At 37.2% G+C, this 22,244-nt stretch overlaps 1 protein-coding gene across 1 annotated transcript in view; it reads left to right on the top strand.

The window, feature by feature from the left end:
* Nucleotides 1–20,443, top strand: part of QRFPR (pyroglutamylated RFamide peptide receptor) — a 46,554-nt gene extending 26,111 nt beyond the window's left edge. The window contains exons 2-6 of the mRNA XM_004747987.3: nucleotides 10,759–10,917; nucleotides 13,647–13,708; nucleotides 17,594–17,829; nucleotides 18,997–19,094; nucleotides 19,848–20,443. Coding sequence (XP_004748044.2) covers nucleotides 10,759–10,917; nucleotides 13,647–13,708; nucleotides 17,594–17,829; nucleotides 18,997–19,094; nucleotides 19,848–20,188 — 896 coding nt within the window. The 3' untranslated portion in view covers nucleotides 20,189–20,443. The remainder of the gene's footprint in view (nucleotides 1–10,758; nucleotides 10,918–13,646; nucleotides 13,709–17,593; nucleotides 17,830–18,996; nucleotides 19,095–19,847) is intronic.
* Nucleotides 20,444–22,244: the final 1,801 nt, after the last annotated feature.

The following is a 22,244-nucleotide window of genomic DNA, read 5'->3' as shown; positions in this document are numbered from 1 at the left end:
ACTTGGCAGAGGAAAAACATTTTACAAAATCTAGTACCATTTGTGATGAAAATTCACAGCAAGTTAGAAATAGAAACTTCCTCGACTTGATAAAATGTAAAAAGTAAAATGTAAAAACCTACAAGTAACACTGTATTTAATGGTAAAAGACTGAATACTTTTGTTCTAAGATTGGGAACAGGGTAAGGATGTTTGTTCATACCCCTCTTATGTAACATAGCTCTCAAAATTCAAGCCACTGCACAAAGACAAAGAAAGGAAATCTAAGACATGCACTTTGGAAAGGAAGAAATAATACAGATGACATTATTTTCTGCACAGAAAATCCCAAGGAATCTAGTGAAAACTCCCATAATAAGTGAATTCAGCAAGGTCACAGTATACAAGATCAGTGTACAAAATTTAGTGGTATTTCTACATATAACAAGTAACATTCAGAAACTAAAATGAAAAATATAACACTACTTATAATTAATCCTGGGAAAATGAAATACTTAGGTATACTACAAAACAAAACATACAGGTCTTATAGGCTGAAAATTATAAAATGCTGATAAAGGAAGTCAGAGAATACATAAGTAAATGGAGAGACATACTATGCTCATGGATTGGAAGACTCAGCATATTTAAGATGCTTGTCTGGCTTTGGGATCAAGGTAATTCTGGCCTCATAGAATGAGCTTGGAAGTTTTCCTTCCATTTCTATTTTTTGGAACAGTTTCAGAAGAATAGGTATTCTTTCTTTCTTTCTTTCTTTCTTTCTTTCTTTCTTTCTTTCTTTCAATTTTATTTTAGTTTTTCAGTGTTCCAAGAGAAATTGCTTATGCACTACACCCAGTGCTCCATGCAATACATGCCTTTCTTAATACCCACCACCAGGCTCACCCATCCCCCCACACTCCTCCTTCCAAAAACCTCAGTTTGTTTCTCAGAGTCCACAGTCTTTCATGGTTCATCTCCCCCTCCAATTTTCCCCAATTCACTTTTCCTTTACTTCTCCTAATGTCCTCCATATTATTCCTTGTGCTCCACAAATAAGTGAATGTCTAAACTGCTCAGAGTAATCTACACTTTCAGTGCCATCCCGATCAAAATCCCACCGGCACTTTTCAAAGTGCTGGAACAAACAATCCTAAAATTTGTATGGAACCAGAATTGCTAAGGAAATGTTGAAAAAGAAAACAAAGGTGGGTGCATAACATTGCCTGATTTTAAAGCTTTACTACAAAGCTGTGATCTTCAAGACCGCATGGTACTGGCACAAAAACAGACATATAGACCAGTGGAACAGAGTAAAGAGTCCAGATATGGACCTGCAACTCTATGGTCAAATAATCTTCAACAAAACAAGAAAAAATATCTGTGGAAAAAGATAGTCTCTTTAATAAATGGTGCTGGGAAAATTAAACAGCTATGTATAGAAGAGTGAAACTTGACCATTCTCTTACACCATACATAAAGATAAATTCAAAATGGATAAAAATCCTCAACGTGAAACAGGAATCTATCAAAATCCTAGAGGAGAACATAGGCAGTAACCTCTTCAACATCGGCCATGGCAACTTCTTTCAAGACATGTCTCCAAAGGCAAAAGAAACAAAAGTGAAAAACTTTTGGGACTTCATCAAGATCAAAAGCTTCTGCACAGCAAAGGAAAAAGTCAACAATACAAAGAATCAATCCAAAGAATGAAAGAAGATATTTTCAAATGACACTACAGACAAAGGGCTGATATTCAAGATCTATAAAGAACTCCTCAAACTCAACACCCAAAAAACAGATAATCGTGTCAAAAAATGGGCAGAAGACATAAACAGACACTTCTCCAAAGAAGACATACAAATGGCTAACAGGCACATGAAAAAATGTTCATCATCATTAGCCATCAGGGACATTCAAATCAAAACCACATTAAGATACCACTTTATACCAGTTTGAATGACCAAAATTATTAAGACAGGAAGCAACAAGTGTTGGAGGGAATGTGGAGAAAGGGGAACCCTTTTACACTGTTGGTGGGAATGCAAGTTGGTACAGCCACTTTGGAAAACAGCATGGAGGTTCCTTAAGAAATTAAAAATAGAGCTACCCTATGACCCTGTAATTGCACCACTGGGTTTTTTTCCCCAAAGATACAGATATAGTGAAAAGAAGGGCCATATATACCCCAATGTTCATAGCAGCCATGGCCATAATCACCAAATTGTAGAAAGAGCCATGATGCCCTTCAACAGATGAATGGATAAAGATATCATTCATATATACAATGGAATATTATACCTCTATAAAAAGGATGAATACCCAACTTCTGTATCAATATGGACGGGACTGGAGGAGATTATTAATTCTTCTTTAAATGTTTGGTAAGCCTCCACTGGAAGGCCATCTAGCCCTGGACTCTTATTTGTTGAGGGATTTTTGAAACCTCTTTTTGAAATTTCTTTCCTGGTTATTGGTCTGTTTAGATTTTCTATTTCTTCTTGTTTCAATTTAGTAGTATATACATTTCTAGGAATTCATCCATTTTTTCCAGGTTCCCTAATTTGTTGGCATATAATTGCTCATAATATTATCTCATAATTGTTTATATTTCTGTGGTGTTGATTGTGATCACTCCTCTTTAATACATGATTTTATTTATTTGGATCCTTCTTTTTTCTTTTTGATAAGTCTGGCTAGGGAGTTATCAATTCTTGTTAATTCTTTCAATGATCTAGCTCTTAGTTTCATTGATGGGCTCTACTGCTGTTTGTTTGCTTTATGTCTAGATCATTGATTTAAGCTCTGATCTTTATTATTTCCCTTCTTCTGCTGCATTTAGGCTTTATTTGCTATTCTTTTTCCAGGTCCTTTAGGTATAAGTTTAGGTTGGGTTTTTGAAACGTTTCTTGCTCCTTTTTCATTTGCTTCTGTGTATTTTAAAAATTATTCTTTAATTTCCTGGCTGACCCATTCATTCTTTAGTAGGATATTCTTTAACCTCCATGTATTTGTAGTTCTTCCAAGTTTTTTCTTGTGGTTTATTTCAAGTTTCATAGCATTGTGGTCTGAAAATATGCATTGTATGATCTCAATCTTTTCATACCAGTTGAGTCCTGTTTTGTGATCTAGTATGTGATCTATTCTAGAGAATCTTCCATGTGCACTTGGAAAGAATGTGTATTCTGTTGCTTTATGAGGAAATGCTCTGAATATATCTATTAAGTCCACCTGGTCCAGTGTGTCATCCAAAGCCCTTGTTTCCTTATTAATCTTCTGCTTAGATAATCTGTCCATTGCTGTAAGTGGTGTGTTAAAGTCCCCTCCTATTATTGTATTATTATCGGTAAGTTTCTTTAAGTTTGTTATTAATTGTTTTATACATTTGGCTGCCCCCAGTTAGGAGCATAAATATTTGCAATTGTTAAATATTCTTGTTGGATAGACCCCTTTATTATGACACAGTGTCCTTCGTCTCTTATTACAGTCTTTAGTTTAAAATTGAGTTTATCTAAATAAGGACGGCTGCTCCAGCTTTCTTTTGATCTCATTGGAATGATAAATAGTTCTCCACCCCCTCACTTTCAATCTGAAGGTGTCTTTGGATCTAACATGAGTCTCTTATAAGCAGCATATTGATGGGTCTTTTTTTTTTTTTAATCCTTCCTGGTACTCTGTATCTTTTGATTGGGGCATTGAGTCCTTTACAATCAGAGTAATTATTGAAAGATATGAATTTCCTGCCATTATGTTATCTATAAAGTCCATGTAGATTGTCTCCATTTTTGGTCTTTTTTTTTTTTTTAAGATTTTATTTATTTATTTGACACAGAAAGAGAAAGCACTAGGAAGGGGAGCAGCAGGCATAGGAAGAGAAAGAAGCAGGTTTCCCACTGAGCTGGGAACCTGATGTGGCCTCAATCTCAGGACCCTGAGATCATGACCTGGGTTGAAAGCAGACAGTTAACAGACCGAGCCAAACAGGCACCCCTTCCCTACCCCCCATCTTCATTGCTTTTGGCATCTCTTTATGCTTAAATAGTCCCTTGTAATATTTCTTGCAGAGCTGGTTTAGTGTTCATGATTCCTTTAGTTTTTGTCTTGGAAACTCTTTATCTCTCCTATTCTGAATAACAGCCTTGCTGGATAAAGTATGGCTGCATATTTTTCTCATTTAGCACATTGAATATATCATGCCAATCCTTTCTGGCCTGCCAGGTCTCTGTGGACAGATCTGCTGCCAGCCTTATATGTCTACCCTTGTAGATTAAGGACCTTTTTGTCCCACGCTGCTTTCAGGATTTCCTCTTTATCTTTGTAATTTGCAAATTTCATTATCATATGTCTTTGTGTTGACCTGTTTTTATTGATTTTTGAGGGGAGTTCTCTATGCCTTTTGAACTTGAATATCTGTTTGCTCCACCAGATTAGGGAAGTATTCAGCTCTAATTTGTTCAAATAAAACTTCAGTCCCTTTTTCCCACTCTTCTTCTTCTGGGATTCCTATAATTTGAATATTATTTCATTTTATGGAATTGCTGAGTTCCCTGAATCTATCTTTGTGATCTAATAGTTTTATTTCCCTTTAAGACCAGCCAGTATCTTTATAATCATTGTTCTGAATTCTAGTTCAGACACCTTACTTATATTGTATTGATTAAATCCCTTGCTGTGAGTCCTTTTGGGATGAATCTCTCTGTCTTGTTGTTTTGTTTAAAAAAAAAAAAGAAGAAAGAAAAGGAAAACAACAATAACAACAACAATAAAGGAAACTTCAGGATGTGTTTCTGGTGTATGCTGTGTGCACTCTGCTGTTGCACTTTGGCTGCTCTTTCCTACTAGCCCATCCTCTAAAGAGTTAGTCCTTCTTAGGAGTGGAGAGTGTTTGGATATTTAACCAGGTGTGATTTGCTGGTCTTGGAGCTAAAGTAACCTTAACAAAAAAGAATACAGTGGGAGGACTCCCTTTAACTGATATTAAAGCTTCCCATGTAGATAAGTAACCAAGACATTATGGTATAGAGAGTTCAAAAATATATCTATATGTATATGCCCAACTGCTTTTGACAAGGGTGCATGTCAATGGAGGAAGGACTTACCTGTTCAACAATTGTTGCTGGAGCAATTGGCATTCGTAGCCCAAAAGAAACAAACAAAACACACAATAACTCCTTAATTCTCACAACTTATATTAAAATTTTCTCAAAATGGATCATAGACTTAAATGTATATGCAAACTATAAAACTTATAGAAAAAAAAAAGAGAAAATCTTCAGGATTGGACACAGAGTTCTTAAAGTTCTTAACTAAAACCAAAAGTACAATGCATAAAAGGAAAAATTAATAAACTCACCTCATCAAAATTAAATACTTACTCTGTGAAAGTCCTGGTGAAGAGATGAAAAGATAAGCTAAACTGGAAGAAAATACTTGTAAAGCATATATCTTTTGTCTGATAAAGGATTAGCATCTAGATCCATATTAAGTACTCTTTTTTTTTTCTTTGAAAGAGAAAGAGTAAATGAGAGGGGGAGCAAGCATGAGCAGGAGGAGGGGAAGAAGCCAATACAGGGCTTAATCCTAGGACCCTAGAATCATGACCTGAACCAAAAGCAGTAGCTTAAGTAACTGAGCCACCCAGCTGTCCCCATATTAAGTACTCTTAAACCTTAGTTATAAAAAGGCAGTTTTTGTAGAAAATGGACAGCAAAAGATATGAAGGGAATTTTATCTAAGAGAATATACAGACACACATGAAGACAGGAAACATATGAAAACATGTTCAGTATTATTAGAAATAGAAGAAATGAAAAAAAATGCTAACACTCTGCAGCTAACAGAGTGACTAAAATTTTAAAAAATGGCAAATCTAAATATTGACAAGAATATGAAGAAACTAGGGTGTCTGGGTGACACATTTGACTCTTGGTTTCTGTTCAGGTCATGTTCCCAGGGTTGCGGGATTTTGTCCCATGTCAGTTTCCATACTCAACACAGAGTCTGCTTTAGATTCTCTCTCCCTCTCTCTCTGTCCTTCCGACCTGTGCATTCCCTCACTCTCTCTCTCTTTCTCTTTCAAATAAATAAATAGATCTTGACAAAAAAATAAAAAAGACTGTAAAGAAAGTGGGTAATTCATACTTTGCCAATAGGAACACAAAATGATACAGTCACTTTGGAAAATAGTTTAACAGTTTCTTATAAGTGTAAACATGCAATTATCATACAACCTGGAAATTACATTCTTGACATTTGTCTCAGAAAAATGACGACTTGTATTCACACCAAAACCTGTACACAAATATTCATAACCATTTTATTTGTAGTAGTAAAAAACTGAAGTAGCCCAGATGTTTTCAATGAATGAGTGATTAAACAAACTGGAGAATACTGGTAAGCAGTATAAAAGAATAAACTATTGACACGTGCAAAGACTTGGATGAGTGTCCAGGGGATTGTGCTAAAAGAAAAAAAAGGACAGTCCCAAGAGATTATCTATTATATTACTCATTTTATGTAATATTTGTGAAATTTTAAAATTTTACAAATGGAAGACAGATTAAAAATGGAAGATTGCCTGTAGTTAGTGACAGGGATGGGTAGAGGCAGGAGGGCCTTGGGTGTGCTTATTAAAAGGCAGCAGGAGGGTGTTGGAACTGTTTAGTATCTTGACTGTTGTGGCAAATACCTAAATTTACACAAGTAATAAAATCATATAGAACACACATACACACACAGAAAAGACTTAAAGCAAAACTGGAAAATCTGAATATAATCAGCAGATCATATTAATGTCTATATCTTGGTAGTAATATTTTACTGTAATTTTGCAAAATGTTACCATTGGGGGAAACTGGAAAAACTACACAAGGAATATGTCTGTATTATTTTTTACAACTGCATGTGAATCTATAATTATCTCATAAAAATTTCAATTAATAAAAAGAAAGAAAAAATGAAAAATAAATCAAAGAATGTCTGTTACAGTGACTGTTATATACCAAACAACCCTCTTTTATTTCAGGCAGCATTATTTCAGTCATGTAAACCCAATCATCCCCAAGGGTTCTGTACCTCTGAGTTGAGAATCTCCCCAAGCAATAGGCAGAACCTACAAGGAATACCTCTGTGTGCCTTGTCCTAGGAAGGGCCAGAGTGCTGTTAGAGAGATTACCAGAATAAGATGCTGAAAAAGGAAAGGAGGGCTGGAAATTTAATGAAAGACAGAGGGGAAAAAAAAAAATCTCTTCAATGCCTATTTTACTTTAGTCTTCTAAACCTTGGGAAAAAATGTCCAAATTTAAAAAGAGCATACCAAAAATGGTTAGAATGAAAATAAAGATCCAAGATAAGACAGTAAATAGGAAAAGAGCATCTATTTATTTATTTTTAAAAAACTCAAAGTTTTAGCCTAAATAAGTACCATGCCATAACATTGAAGAAACTCGGCAGTGTGATCAAGAAAACACTGTCAGTATCACCTGGGTGTCTCAATTAATTAAGCATCCAGGCCATGCTCAGCCCATGGAGTCTGCTTGAGATTCTCTCTTTCCTTTTCCCTCTGCCCCTCCCTACACTTGCACATGCAAATAAACAAATAAATAATAAAATCTTTTTTAAAAAAGAAGAAAACATTTTCTGTAATTTCTTAAATATTAGTTGAAGAAATGTCAGAAATAATGAGTTAGGCTAATGCTATCTGGGTGCCTTAAAAGGATAAGAGGACAGATTATAGAACTAGTACAACTTGGTGCAAAATGCTCAAGTGGATTATAAAATAAGATTATTAAACACTTATGAGACAAGAAATCTATGCCACATAGCACGAGTGCATTAAGTTAAGTGAAAGTGGCATGGAGAAAAGAACTAGATTCAGATGACCTAGTCACATGCCCTCATCTGTCAATAAACAGCTGTGTGGATGTAGGCAAATCACTTGAGTTTTTTGAGCTGCACTATCTTTATCTGGGAAATGTTATAAAACTAGCTATCCTTTCATGTGTAGTTTAGAACCTATTCACAAAAAAAATCTGTTAGCTCTAAACATATCAAATTTACCTCAATTTTTTTATGCAGGTAGTCTGATGATAAAAGAGCTTTCATTTAATTTTTTTTTAAAGATTTTTATTTATTTGACAGATAGAGATCACAAGTAGGCAGAGAGGCAGGCAGAGAAAGAGGGGGAAGCAGGCTCCCTGCCGAGCAGAAAGCCCAATGTGGGGCTCGATCCCAGGACCCTGACACCATGACCTGAGTTGAAGGGAGAGGCTTTAGACCACTGAGCCACCCAGCTGCCCCAGAACTTTCATTTATTAAGTAACACATCTGTACTGGGTATTTATGTGATTTTATAAAGCACACACTTCAGTCTTATGACAGATGGGTGTTATTAATCCCTTTTACAAATGATGAAATCAAGGCTCAGAGTGAATCAGGTGACTCAGGATCACAATGTGTCCTGATAGCACAGAATCAGGTGACCAATTTCCCATGCTGTTATGATAGACAAAATGAATATATTTGAGATGGATAACACTACCATGAGATAAGACACAGTGAATGTAGTCTTATCTACTTATATAAATGTATATAAATATATATGTATAAAATGTATATAACATATGTAAATATAATATATTTATATACAGTAAATAACATTACCATAATAATTCTTAGTTGCTTGGATAGTTATATCTAAGCTGTGCTGATAATGAGTCTATGTTTATTTCATGGAAAATTTTTCTGATGTTTCTTTAACCTCAGCCTGTCAGACTTTTTTTTTTTTTTATAAACAACTTGGTTAAAAGAATAGAAGAACTCATCAGATTTAAAAACAAAAACAAAAAAAGGAGAAACATTCAGATGAATAATTTATTCATATATTCCTCTATTCAAGTGTCACATCCAAAACAGGATTTAAGCTAATTTAATTCATTCACAGTGTGATCAGTATTTGAAGAGTGAAATACATTAGAATTGAAAGCAAATTTCTGCACTTAGCATATAAACTATCTTGCTAGATAAGGAAAGGCCTTAACATTGAACAGGGTTGGGATTTGGGGAACAGGAACAGAGGATAAGAGTGATTGTGAATGACTTTTGGATTGAAATTGGAAGCTTCCAAAAAGGACTAGAAAGGGAATATCTAGTGATATCTACATACATTTTTTTTTTCCTTAGTCACAAGATCTTGGATTAACAAAAATTTTCTTTAAAAAACAGTAGTTTTCTATTAGACCAATTTAGTTTATTCCAAGTTGATTTCAAGTGCAATGGAAACCAACCATGTAAAAATTCTAACATCAAAGACTGATGTAAATTTTAGTTACAGTCACAGAAGAGGGTGTTCAGACCCAAGGAGGCAATATAATCTTGCAGTTTCTGCTTTGGCCAGACTGCATCTTGAGGATGGTAGGTTTCCTTCCTTCCTAACCACGTGTTTACTAACAAGAGGAAGTCCTTGGAAGGTGTCCAAGGAATTGAAAGTTTGAAAATCATGTCAAATGAAGAACAGCAGGGACAATCCGAAAAGAAAAGACCTAGGAATGACATGAAAGTTTCTTTTGAATATAAGAGCGGAGGTTTGGAAAAGATAGTTGGTTAGTTCTGAAACTTTCAGAAAGCGAAACTGGAAGAAGCGGGTAGAACTATTAAAAAGCACTTTCTCTAGTGAAAGAGTTATAGGAAAAGAGTAAAATAAGACCCAAGGGATGAGAGGAGGTGGAAGGGGAATGGGGCAAACCTTAGTTAAGGATATGCTGTCAGAGCATATGAGCCTCATTGAAGAGGCACTTGAGCAAAGACCATGGTGAAGGGTGGGAGGCAGTTGTCTGGGGGAAGAATATTCTAAGCAGAAGAAGGAAAAACAACAACAACAAAAACCTAAAGCATCAGCTTGAGATGGGAGTATGCTGGCCAGGAAGTCTCCTCTGCAGGTGTGTTAAGCAGAGTTTGGCAGAGCATCTGTGAGAGAAGCTGAAAAGATGATTTCTGGTTTTGGAGAGAGCTTGAAAATTCCATGACTTCTGAGGTTTCTTCCAACTTTTCATATTCCCTGAGCTCCGATTATCTGATAAAAAGAGTAATGAGTTTGATAGCCATGAGTAAGATGGATTCAAGAGCAGAAACATCAAATCAGCGTTACAAATAAATGGTGACAGGGCAAGACAAGTAGTGTAAACATTTCAAATGCTGATGATGTATTCACGTATTGCAAGAATATTGTGTAAATCATGCAGAGCATGTTTGTAGACCTAATCTTGCCCAGGAGCCACCAGTTTGAGGCCTTTGCACTGGAGAAAGTGAAATCAGTTAAGAGTATAATGATGTAAGCCACACATAAGGTTGTAGACAGAAAATCAAAGGAGACTAAAAAATAAAAGAAGAGATTGGAGTCTTTGGTGAGAATTCTTCCTTTGTCATGATTTGACAGAGAACCAAAAAGGAAAAAATAATCAAAGATTACTGTGTGGTTGTGACTCTAGGAGACTGCCTTTGCTCTTTCTTCAGCAAGACTCACATTGATTTTTTTTCCTGCCTATTATCAATGACCAGATATTTACTTGCCTTTTCATTGTCCTCTTCTAGGTAATCACCTATAATTTAGGTACTTAGAGAAAATGTTAGCCAGTTCCACCTTTCTCAATTATGTTGAATCTATAATGTAATTATAGTCATAAAACTTTTGAACAGAGGCTCAGAATTAATTAACCGCAACAATTACAGAAACACAGAAAAACTTTCCCTCTTGATGTTTGACTGTCCTCTTTCTTTTTGCAGGTGCCTTCGTTTGCAAGATGCTGCCATTTGTCCAGTCCACTGCTATCATGACAGAGATTCTCACCATGACCTGCATTGCTGTGGAAAGGCACCAGGGACTTGTGCATCCTTTTAAAATGAAGTGGCAGTACACCAACAGAAGGGCTTTCACCATGCTAGGTGAGGATGTACCAGTGGCAGTATGGCCATTCTTTATTACAGAGCACACTGAATTTCTTCAAAGTGAACTGTGTTGATGAACCACACAAATAGCTTCAGGTGTAGCTTGTAGGCATCATGGGGTAACTTCAGGATTTCAGACCTCTCCCATTTACCTAGACCTTGGCTCCTTTTCTCCTTTAGGCCTACCCCCACATTTAAAATTTTGCATTTCAGAGTTAGTTCTTCAGTTCAAGTCTTAACCTTTTAAGCACTACTTTTAGCTAATTTAAGATCACCCTTCAGTGGCATTATCACATTAACATTTGTTAGATTTGTAAACTGTCATCCTCAGGTAAGAGGCCCTTCTTAGAGCAGGTAGATTTTGATATGGGAAGGAAAGATGCTTTTCAGAAAGGTAGAGAACTGGAGTGCTGCTCAGAGGTGACCCCAGTGGTGAGGCCACAATAGTAGAAGTTCAGAGGACTCATGAGAACCCTGGGTTTTGAATGCTAGAGGTGCCTGATGAGCACAAATTCTATCCACTTCATAATTTTGCTCAGGCATTCCTGAATCCTCAGGTTTATGTAACCATTCCTGAGTGAACAAGTCATGATGAGCAGGTACCTCCTGATAAGTGGCGAGCTCAAGGTGATGTCCTAAAGCCTAGCACAGTAAGATGGAAGAATTTCTCTATCTGATCATTATAACCAAAGCATTTAAAATCTTAATGTGCTTCCCAGTGGTTTGAATGTATGACAGTTCACCAATGAGAGGTCGAGGGAGCAACTAATGCGATAACCAAAGAGAAATTTTTACTAATATCTCACTTGCGAGGAATGAGTAAACGTTTATTTCTGCTGTAAGAATCAGCCAGCATGGGAGAGTAGAATTACAGAAAGAACTCCTGAAGGCTTTGCAATGCTAAACCCATTTTACATAGTTTGAAATAAACAGATAAATCAACAGGAAAAATATTCATTAGTTTTAGTTAGTTTCAAATGTATGGCATATCCTCCCTACAAGGAATTCAAAGGCTTCGTTGCTTTTAATAATTGACATCTTTCTACCTTCGAAAAATCTGAAAGGTGTGTGTGGATGTGGAAAGAGGGTGAAAAAAGGAATATGTGGAGGAGGGAAGTTATTAAAAAAGGAAAGAGAAGTAGAGAGTCTAAGGATCTGAAGGCAAAGTCAATAACAGGCAGTCAAGGCAATTTCTACTCGAAAGAGTCATGGGAGACAGAAAGGATTTTAAACCAAGGAGTCTCCTGTCTCTATGGGGCTTGCATGCAGTGTTGCCTGACATCTTTCTCTAGCTCTGTTACACTGGGAACCAGCCCTGTCCTCATGCCCAGTACCTCCTAGCTGAGACTGCCTTGCCCCCAGGACATCAGCAATGACCTGCTAGACTCACTTGCCCACAAGATTTCACAGATTATACCAGTAATATAAATCTAACCCTGCCCCTGCTATCCCAGAACAGGTAGTAGACACAGAAGGACTGTCAATGAATTAAGCCAATTAGACTCAATTCCTCCAGAATTTCTACTAAAGATTGGAGAAGTGATTGGACTTAATATAATATGAGATAGTGATTGGACTAGAATAGAATAGATGTGTATGGCAATGTGGAGAGAGATTGATTTGTGAGTCTTAAAACCATCTTAAATCTTTGACTCTCTATAGACAGTGCCAGTTCATGTGTTTCTTTATAATAAGCCCCAGCTATAGCTTAAGTGAGTCTCAGTTTCTTGAAACCCAAGGCAATAGATTGTTTTCTACTCAATACAGAAAGCACAAGAAAAATTTGAGCTGAGAAATTGCTCTCAGAATTGATGTTGAGTCTCTTGGTTTTGGCCTTATACTAGTCTGTTCGGACTCTCTTTTGTTCCTGGCTCAGGACCCATCACTAAAGCAATTCCCTCAACAAAAACATGGTGGATGGGGAATTTGGAAAGAGCACTCTTGTTTCTGATGTTTAAGTGTTTGTTTTTGTTAATAAGGAAATAATACTCATGTTATGATGCTTGATCAACACCTACTGAGGGCCAGGAATTATCCTTGGACTCTTGTTTGGGGAAACAAAGAAACAAAACAAGTAAATTGCATTGTCTTTGCCTCAGTGAGTTTAGATGAAGTTGAGAAGAAATGACTAAGGGCAACAAATGACTAGAGGGCACATGGAGACAACAGGGAATTAGCGATCAGTTCTATTTGGAAATGATGGCGACCTTCAAAGATTCTGTAGAGAAAGTGACATTTGAGTCAAGTCCTGGAAAATGAGTGGAATAAGGTGCCATCCGGGGTGACAGTGTCAGAGCACCTCAAATGCATTCTGAGATACAGGGACTGAAAGCAAATCTGTACATTCCTCAGTAAAGGATGCTGTTTTGAAGAACATGGACAGAAATGTAAGAGGAAAGAGAGGCAAATGAGAGAACCCCAGAAACCAGGTTAAGGGTTTGGGTTTTATCTTGAAGTCACTGAAACACTATTCAGGAGTTTTATTGTTATTGTTTTAAGAAGTTTTAATTAAGCATTTAAAAATGTTTCAGAAGACTGTTCCACCAGCAATTTTGAAGATGATGGAAGAGTGGCCATGAGAATGGGTAGACCCCTGCTCTGCTTGAGGGCAAATATGATTGCATATAAGGAGTCTTTATGTTCAGAGCATCTGCTTTATTCATAAGCATACATGTGTTTTGCTTTGCTGTTGGAGCCATATTCTGATGATTGTAATGTTTCGGCAGGTGTGGTCTGGCTGGTGGCAGTCATCGTTGGATCACCCATGTGGCATGTGCAACGTCTTGAGGTAGATTGGGACTGGGATTGATAGTCATGTTATTGAAAGTTTTCCCAGCCCTCTCAGTGATAATCCAATTTCTTCCTGCAAATTTGTATGATCCCAATTATTTCACTGGAAATTATTCAAGTGGAATAAAATAATTTGTTTTAAGATCCTCCCCTTCCCCCATTTATCTAACTCTCCCTTGATCTTGTATTATTAAGATTTTAATGCTTAAAAGAAAATTAACCAGGGTCACATTCTACATTTTCCTGCAAGCTGAGCATGCCTTTCCAAGTGGCCTCTGGTGTCTTGTTGCATTTGAAGAGTTCAGTGGTTGCTCTAGATTTTTCTTTTATTTTTGAATCACATTAAAAAATTGTCATCGATTATCTGCTTATTAGTTGATTCTCCTTCATAAATATTTTCTTATTCATCTCCCATACATTGACAAACTGAAATTTGAATTAGGGTGTATGCCAGGATCATCTTATCTGACCTCTTTCCTTCCCTCACACCTTTATTTAATGGGCCCAGCATTGCATGGGGATTCACAGTGGAGGGAGCATGGTGCTGTTTTTGGTGACCCAGTCTCGCCAGTGGGGCATACATACTTCAACGTGTCCTGCATACACGATCTAGCCCAGATAGTAGTGTTCAAAGGCAGTAGGGCGTTGTTCACACACCACTAAGATAATCTTTTAAACCATGTATCCTTTTATACCTTTTTAAATTGACGGAAGCAAATGTGAAACTGGATTGGATGTGCGGTGTCCAATGGCAAGGATAACAAATGAGCTCTCAGGCAAGGGTACATTGAAAACATGACTTGATTTTTTTATGTAACCTGTGTATTGAATGAGCCGGACTCCATAGGTGAGAGCAGAAGGTAATTTTATTCTGTCCATTGCTGCCTGTAAAAATGTGACCTGAGGACCTCCCAGTACTCTGATGCAATGCTGTGGATGAAGCCCTGGGTAGGCCCTGTTACTCTTCCAACCGTTCAAAGCGCAACATTCCTCTGGTCACTTTCAGTCACAACAAAAGTGTTAGTTCTGTGGTTAAATGCCCAGCCCAGTGTCCCAACCACATAAATCCATACTTTCAATCAAAGCAAAACAACCCCTTCCCTCAGATTAAGCTATTTTAGGTCTAGAATCCTACAGTATGGAAAAGGGACATAATCCGCATTACCTCCCCTTCCTTACTGCGCATTTCTCCCTTCCCGTTCAATGGACTGCCTCTGGCTCTTTGGGAGCTGGTGAGAAAGGTGAGGGGAGGAAGGGGCAGGTGTACCCTGGTGTCAGTGCCCTCTGCCCGTGACTATTGCTCACAATTAAGTCTTTACTTGTGGGTTTTTCAAAGATAACATCACTGAGGCTTCTGACTGCTATTCCCTTCTCCAGCAGGCTGTTTATCATGCCCCTCTAGCTTGCACACACAACTGTATGTGGCCAGCTCTTTTCTCCCTTAACCTAACAGGAATCCTGTACCAGTGGAGTCCTCTCCTAAGTGACCCAATCCAGTAGTCATTTGAGGGGTCCTTTCCTGGCCCATAGACACAGGGTATTTGTCTGTTTCTTTAAATAAACTTATTTTATCATCTGCTCTAAATATAGTTTAAATATGTAACTCATTCAGCTTGTAGAAAATGCATATGAAATGGGCAAAGCCAGTCCTCACTGTCACACCAATCAGCCAAGTCAGATTTGCTTTCTGTCAGGAAAAATTGTGATTTCATTTTTCATACCAGATAAATCTATTAATATGCATCCCATGACCACCTTCTCACTCCTAAAATTCTACTAGAGAGAGTGTGTGTGAGCATGCAGAAAGCCTGGATGTCTCACCTGGGTGAAACGAAGCACCCACACGTCACCATTTCCACCCACTGAAGTTCTCTTTGCTTTGCTCTCACCGGGCTCTCTCTCAGGAGTGATGTATTTGACAATTTTTCAGGGGATGGAAGCAACGAGGTGGTAAAATTAAAATTGTCATCACTTCTGCCCCTTCACTGTATGAAAAATGTAAATTCACAGCATCTCAACATCTGTCAAAACACTTTTTCCTAATGCCAAGCTTTACCCTGAATAGAAATGTGTTTAATACAGGGAAAAGCACAAAGCCCTGTCATGTATTTATGGTTTCTTGATCATGGTGGCTTCACTGACATCAGTAATTCAAGCCACCTCCTTTTTCAGTGCCTCATAGTAAGACTGTGGTTGGGTAAGAGATCTGGCTTTTGTAGCTGGGGAGAAGAGGGATTAGAAACAAGAAACTGAGACTATAGAGAGAGCACAACACTCAGTTTCAGGCTTCTCCAAGGCAGTGGAATCTTAAAGATTGTATTTATTTACTTTAGAGAGAGCTAGAGAGCATGAGTGGGGAGAAGGAACAGAGGTACAAGGAGAGAGAGAATCCCAAGCAGACTCCGCGCTGGGCACAGAGTCTGACAGGGGGGCTCGATCCCAGGACCCCGAGATCAGGACCTGAGCCAAATAAGAGCCAGACACTTTAAGGCCTGAGCTACCCAGGCACCCCGAGGTAGCAGAATTTTAGAGGACTGTGCAGTTGCTAATAGAAGATCTGAAATTGGCTCCCTTAAAGCCATCTGCCTTGTGCCCTCAGAAAGTCTGTGCTTGTCTCCAGGGCAACATGCACCTATTTGGAGACTGCTGGGGTAGTTTGTGCCTTACCATGTGCCAGTGTGTTGCCCCCATGGCTGTGCCTTTGTGGGCTCTTCCTCCATGGAGTCAGATTGAATTTCACTTTATATCCGGTTCCCAGGGAGTTTGGATCTTGAAATTATTATTCAGTAAGTGTTTTCATCCCTCACTGTATTTGTAAAGAACAACCTTGATCAGAGCTTGAATTTTCTTAACTTTTATGAGTATACCAGAAAGGTTGTTTCCCAATTCAACTGACTAACAATTGATGATAAAATTCGCAGGAATGAAGGCAAAAATATGTCTAAGACCTAGGTGTTCTTCATCTGGAAAGCTCTAAAATGACCAAAATAGCAGTAGTTTTGCTAAATTCTCTTTTTTTCTTATTATCCAGTTAAATAACTCTTGATATGCTTCTCTAAGTTTGTCCTTTATTAACATTTGCTGTTATTATTAATACTGCTATTAATAATATTTTGAACTCATGAGTCGGTCAGAAATAATATTAATAAGGAGACATTGTCTTTCTGTAAGATATCTACCTCAATTGAGGTAGACATTATCAGGCTCAGAGCTGAGTCTGAATATTTGTAGATTGACAATACTTTGAATCTCAATTTCTTGTTCATCTCAGATCTTAAAGCTATCAGTTACGTTTCTAAAATCTTTGCAAACAACCTGATCATTCCAATCTGGAATAGCTGTAACAAAATACAGGCTTTCAGTACTATCAATTGAGAGATATCTGATGCCTTGCCAAAATTTGTCTCTTCAACAATTGAGGAAGCAAAATAATGTAACATTAAACTAGCTGGCATGCAAGTACAAAATATTTTTTTCATACAATACTTTGGTTGTTGTATTTGTAGTGTATTCTCCACCTGGAAAGCAACGTTCTTCATCTGTACTCTATGCATACATACTCTGGTCAAAGAGCATAGCTCTCTTTTACCAAATTGAAAAAAAGTTGTGGGAGATTAAAAAATAAAATAAAATAAAGAGGTTATTGCCCTCAATTCCATTTTAAAATAGAAAAGAAAGTATAAAACTATTAAGAATGTAAGGAATAAAGGAAAAATGACACTTCACAACAAAAGAACAATCAAAAATATTTCTCATTTGAAATATGTCCCCACAGTAAATATGTAAGGATCTGAAAAATGCAGCATTACAATAGTAGTTAACTGCTTTCTGTTCTTTCTATGCTGACTCTGGTTCCTCTAACTGAATTGTTCTTGTATTAAAGATTAAGTATGACTTCTTATATGAAAAAGAACATGTCTGCTGTTTGGAAGAGTGGGCCAGCCCTGCACACCAGAAAATCTATACCACCTTCATCCTTGTCATCCTCTTCCTCCTGCCTCTTTTGCTGATGCTTATCCTGTATAGTAAAATCGGCTATGAACTTTGGATAAAGAAAAGAGTGGGGGATTGCTCAGTGCTTCGAACTATTCATGGAAAAGAAATGTCAAAAATAACCAGGTCCGTTTAATGAAATATTCACCTCTGTTTAAAATATTTGTAATTAGTTGTGCTTGAAGGAGCAGGTGCTAGAAATCTCTCAATTCCTGGGAAATTTAGCCGAAGTGCCATTTGTAATTCATGTTTAGGACATGGGCTGACTTTAAACTTTGGAGATTTTAGGTATGGCAGGAGTTTAGAAAATTTGGAAAATTGTTACATTTTCATCTCCATGTCAGCATGACATGGGGGTAAGGGTTGTGGTCTTCTCTTCCCCACAACTCACCAGCCACATGGAGTGGACTAAGGCTCCTGCTTTCCTCCTATGTAGCAAGGAGCTTAGTAAAAATCCATCCTCACTTCCTCCTACCCAAAAGTGATGCTCAAATGCACAAGATATATATGGAAATCCTTTGGTAGTCAGTGTATGCTATTTACTTTAAATTATTATTATTGATATAACACTAAAAGCTTTCTTTTCTGAACATATTCACTACTAATAAAAATAAAACACAATTTACTGATATGGCACTTGTAGTCCATATGTTTATTTTATAATCTACGTGGAATGGCTATTACAAACAAAAACAAAAACCTTCTAAGGAGTTTTGTGGTTTGGTGAAATTGTCTCATTTTTCAAGTGTGCAGCGACCTCTGGTGCCCAGTTTGTATGAAGCAATCCTCCCTGTCAGCGTGGGTACTGGACTATTGAGCACCTTGGGATTTACTGCTGATTTAGCTCTCCCACTTCCTCAGAAGAATGCTCTTCAGTATGAAGGGAATAAGAGCTTAATACTGAAGTTAAGCTGTATAACTTTAAGGCCACTCTACCCCTTACAGTTTAAATACCTTACTGGTCATCCGACTTTGCAAGTGACATAAACTTCTCCGTGCCTCAGTTTCTGCATCCATAAATGGTTTACTGAGAAGATGAATGACATAATCCACACCAAGCATCTATCCAAGTGCTTGACCTATTATAAGTACACATCATAAGGATGTTTATAATATGAGAAACATAGGGAAATGGGAAAAATGAAAAACAGCCCACAATTAACCTGTCATGAGCTTTATTAATATTTGAAAAATTATGGTGGAGAAATTTAGGCTCAAACTTGAATAACTTTGATATCAATGTGACAAATTTTCCAAGAAGTTAACTAATACAATTTATCCTTATGGGTCCAGGAAGAAGAAGCGAGCTGTCATTATGATGGTGACAGTGGTGGCTCTCTTTGCCGTGTGCTGGGCACCTTTCCACATCGTTCACATGATGATTGAATACAGTGAGTGCTTTTCATTCTCATTTGATAGAAGTTTTAGTTTATTTCCTGCTAGAATGGATAATGTAATGAATCATAGAAATTTATTGTTATTCACTTGGGTAATCAAATATCAAACATTTTGTGGGTTTCTTTCATGTTTTCAAGACCCCAGATCATTACATGGTAGATAATTATGTATGACTTTGACCAAATTTTTAATAATTACAGAAGATACAGAAACATGTTTGAGTTTCTTTCATGCCATGCCTCCCATTCTCCATAAGCCATTCAGACACTGGAGAAGTGTGACATACTATGAGTGTTCTCCATTTTGATTAGAATACCTACTTGAACCACATACATTTAATAACACCTAGGATTTCAGTCAGACCCTCACTGTATTACCTTTGATAATCTGAGACTTAACATAATTCTCAGGTGATGTGTTTCCATAACACAAGCAAACATGTGATTGGTAACTTCTGCTTCCAGTTTATTCAAAGCTTAGAATCAAGTAGAAATGCAGTAAGCTCCCTAATATGTGCTGGGCGCCAGGCTGTGCTTGTGAGGCAAGATTCTCTTTGAATGAGGACACATCACAGAGCTTATTTTTCTTCTGACATGAGATGGCTCTTCCCAGAATTGTCTTGAGACTTTTATATCTTTATCCACTTGTCAAAGTGTAAGTGGTCAGTTAAGACAGATGATAAACAGAAATTCTATTTTCTGCTTGTTAGAACATAATACATTCTAGACTATTAATTTTTATTTCAGGTAATTTTGAAAAGGAATATGACGATGTTACAATCAAGATGATTTTTGCCATAGTGCAGATAATTGGATTTTCCAATTCCATCTGTAATCCCATTGTTTATGCATTTCTGAACGAAAACTTCAAAAAAAATTTTTTATCTGCAGTTTGTTATTGCATAGTGAAAGAAACCTTATCTCCAGCACGAAGGCACGGAAATTCAGGAATTACAATGATGCAGAAGAAAGCAATGTTGTTCCGGAGACAGAATCCTGTGGAGGAGACCAAAGGAGAAGCATTCAGTGATGGCAACATTGAAGTCAAATTGTGTGAACAACCAAAGGAGAAAAAATATCTCAAATGACATCTTACCCTGTTCAACTCTGAACTTTCTGAGAATTCTGCTTTAGGCAGCAGACACTAATTATAACAAGGCCTTTATAATTAGTACCATTAATAGCTTAATCAGAAGAGAAAATTTTTATTTTTAATTAACACATAATGTATTATTTGCTTTAGGGGTACCTGTCTGTGAATCTTGAGTCTTACACAATTCACAGCAGTCACCTTAGCACATACCCTTCCCAATGTTCATAACCCAACCACCCTAACTCTCCCCCGCCACCCCTCCCCTCCAGTTTTTTTCCTAAGTTTAAGAGTCTCTTATGGTTAATTGGCCACACTAATCCAAAAGAAACGAGAGAAATCCCAAATTCATGAAAAGGGAGAGATCACAACTAACACCACAGAAGTAGAAACAATCATCAGAAGTTATTATCAACGGTTATATGCCAAAAAGCTAAGCAACCTAGATGAAATGGATGCATTCCTGGAAAACTATAAACTCCCAAAATTGAACCAGGAAGAAATTGACAACCTGAATAGACCAATATCTAGAAACGAGATTGAAGCAGTGATCAAAAACCTCCGAAAAAACAAGAGCCCAGGACCTGATGGATTCCCTGGGGAATTCTACCAAACTTTCAAAGAAGAAATAACACCTATTCTCCTGAAACTGTTTCAAAAAATTGAAGCAGAAGGAAAATTTCCAGACTCTTTCTATGAAGCCAGCATTACCTTGATCCCCAAACCAGGCAAAGACCCTACCAAAAAGGAGAATTTCAGACCAATATCACTGATGAATATGGATGCTAAGATTCTCAACAAGATCCTAGCAAACAGGATCCAACAGCACATTAAAAAGATTATCCACCATGACCAGGTGGGATTCATTCCTGGGCAACAAGGATGGTTCAACATTCACAAATCAATCAATGTGATAGAACAAATTAATAAGAGAAGAGAGAAGAACCACATGGTCCTTCCCCTCAATTGATGCAGAAAAAGTGTTTGACAAAATACAGCATCCATTCCTGATTAAAATGCTTCAAAGTATAGGGATAGAGGGAACATTCCTGAACTTCATAAAATCTATCTATGAAAGACCCACAGCAAATATCATCCTCAATGGGAAAAAGCTTGTGTCCTTCCTGTTGAGATCAGGAACACGACAAGGATGCCCACTCCCACCACTCTTGTTCAACATAGTATTAGAAGTCCTAGCAACAGCAATCAGACAACAAAGGGAAATAAAAGGTATCCAAAATGGCAATGAAGTCAAACTGTCTCTCTTCACAGATGACATGATTCTTTATATGGAAAACCCAAAAGACTCCACCCCCAAACTACTAGAACTCATACAACAATTGAGCAACGTGGCAGGATACAAAGTCAATGTACATAAATCAGTGGCTTTCTTATACACTAACAATGAAAATACAGAAAGGGAAATTAGAGAATCGATTTCATTTACTATAGCACCAAGAACCATAAGATACCTGGGAATAAACCTAACCAAAGAGTTAAAGGATCTGTACTCAAGGAACTACAGAACACTGATGAAAGAAATTGAAGAAGACACAAAAAGATGGTGTTCTTGTATCAGAAGAATAAACATTGTTAAAATGTCTATACTGCCTAGAGCAATCTATACTTTTAATAATGCCATTCTGATCAAAATTCCACCATTATTTTTCAAAGAGCTGGAGCAAATAATCCTAAAATTTGTATGGAATCAGAAGAGACCCTGAATTGCTAAGGAAATGTTGAAAATCAAAAATAAAACTGGGGACATCACGTTACCTGATTTCAAGCTTTACTACAAAGCTGTGATCACCAAGACAGCATGGTACTGGCATAAAAACAGACACATAGACCAGTGGAACAGAGTAGAGTCCATATCTGGACCCTCAACTCTATGGTCAAATAATCTTCGACAAAACAGGAAAAAATATACAGTGGAAAAAAGTCTCTTCAATAAATGGTGCTGGGAAAACTGGACAGCTATATGTAGAAGAATGAAACTCGACCATTCTCTTACACCGTACACAAAGATAAACTCGAAATGGATAAAAGACCTC

Source organism: Mustela putorius, unplaced genomic scaffold, assembly GCF_011764305.1.
Source record: "Mustela putorius furo isolate JIRA1106 unplaced genomic scaffold, ASM1176430v1.1 tig00000721_pilon_pilon_pilon, whole genome shotgun sequence".
NCBI classification, from domain to species: domain Eukaryota; kingdom Metazoa; phylum Chordata; class Mammalia; order Carnivora; family Mustelidae; genus Mustela; species Mustela putorius.
This window is presented reverse-complemented; position numbering and strand designations above follow the sequence as displayed.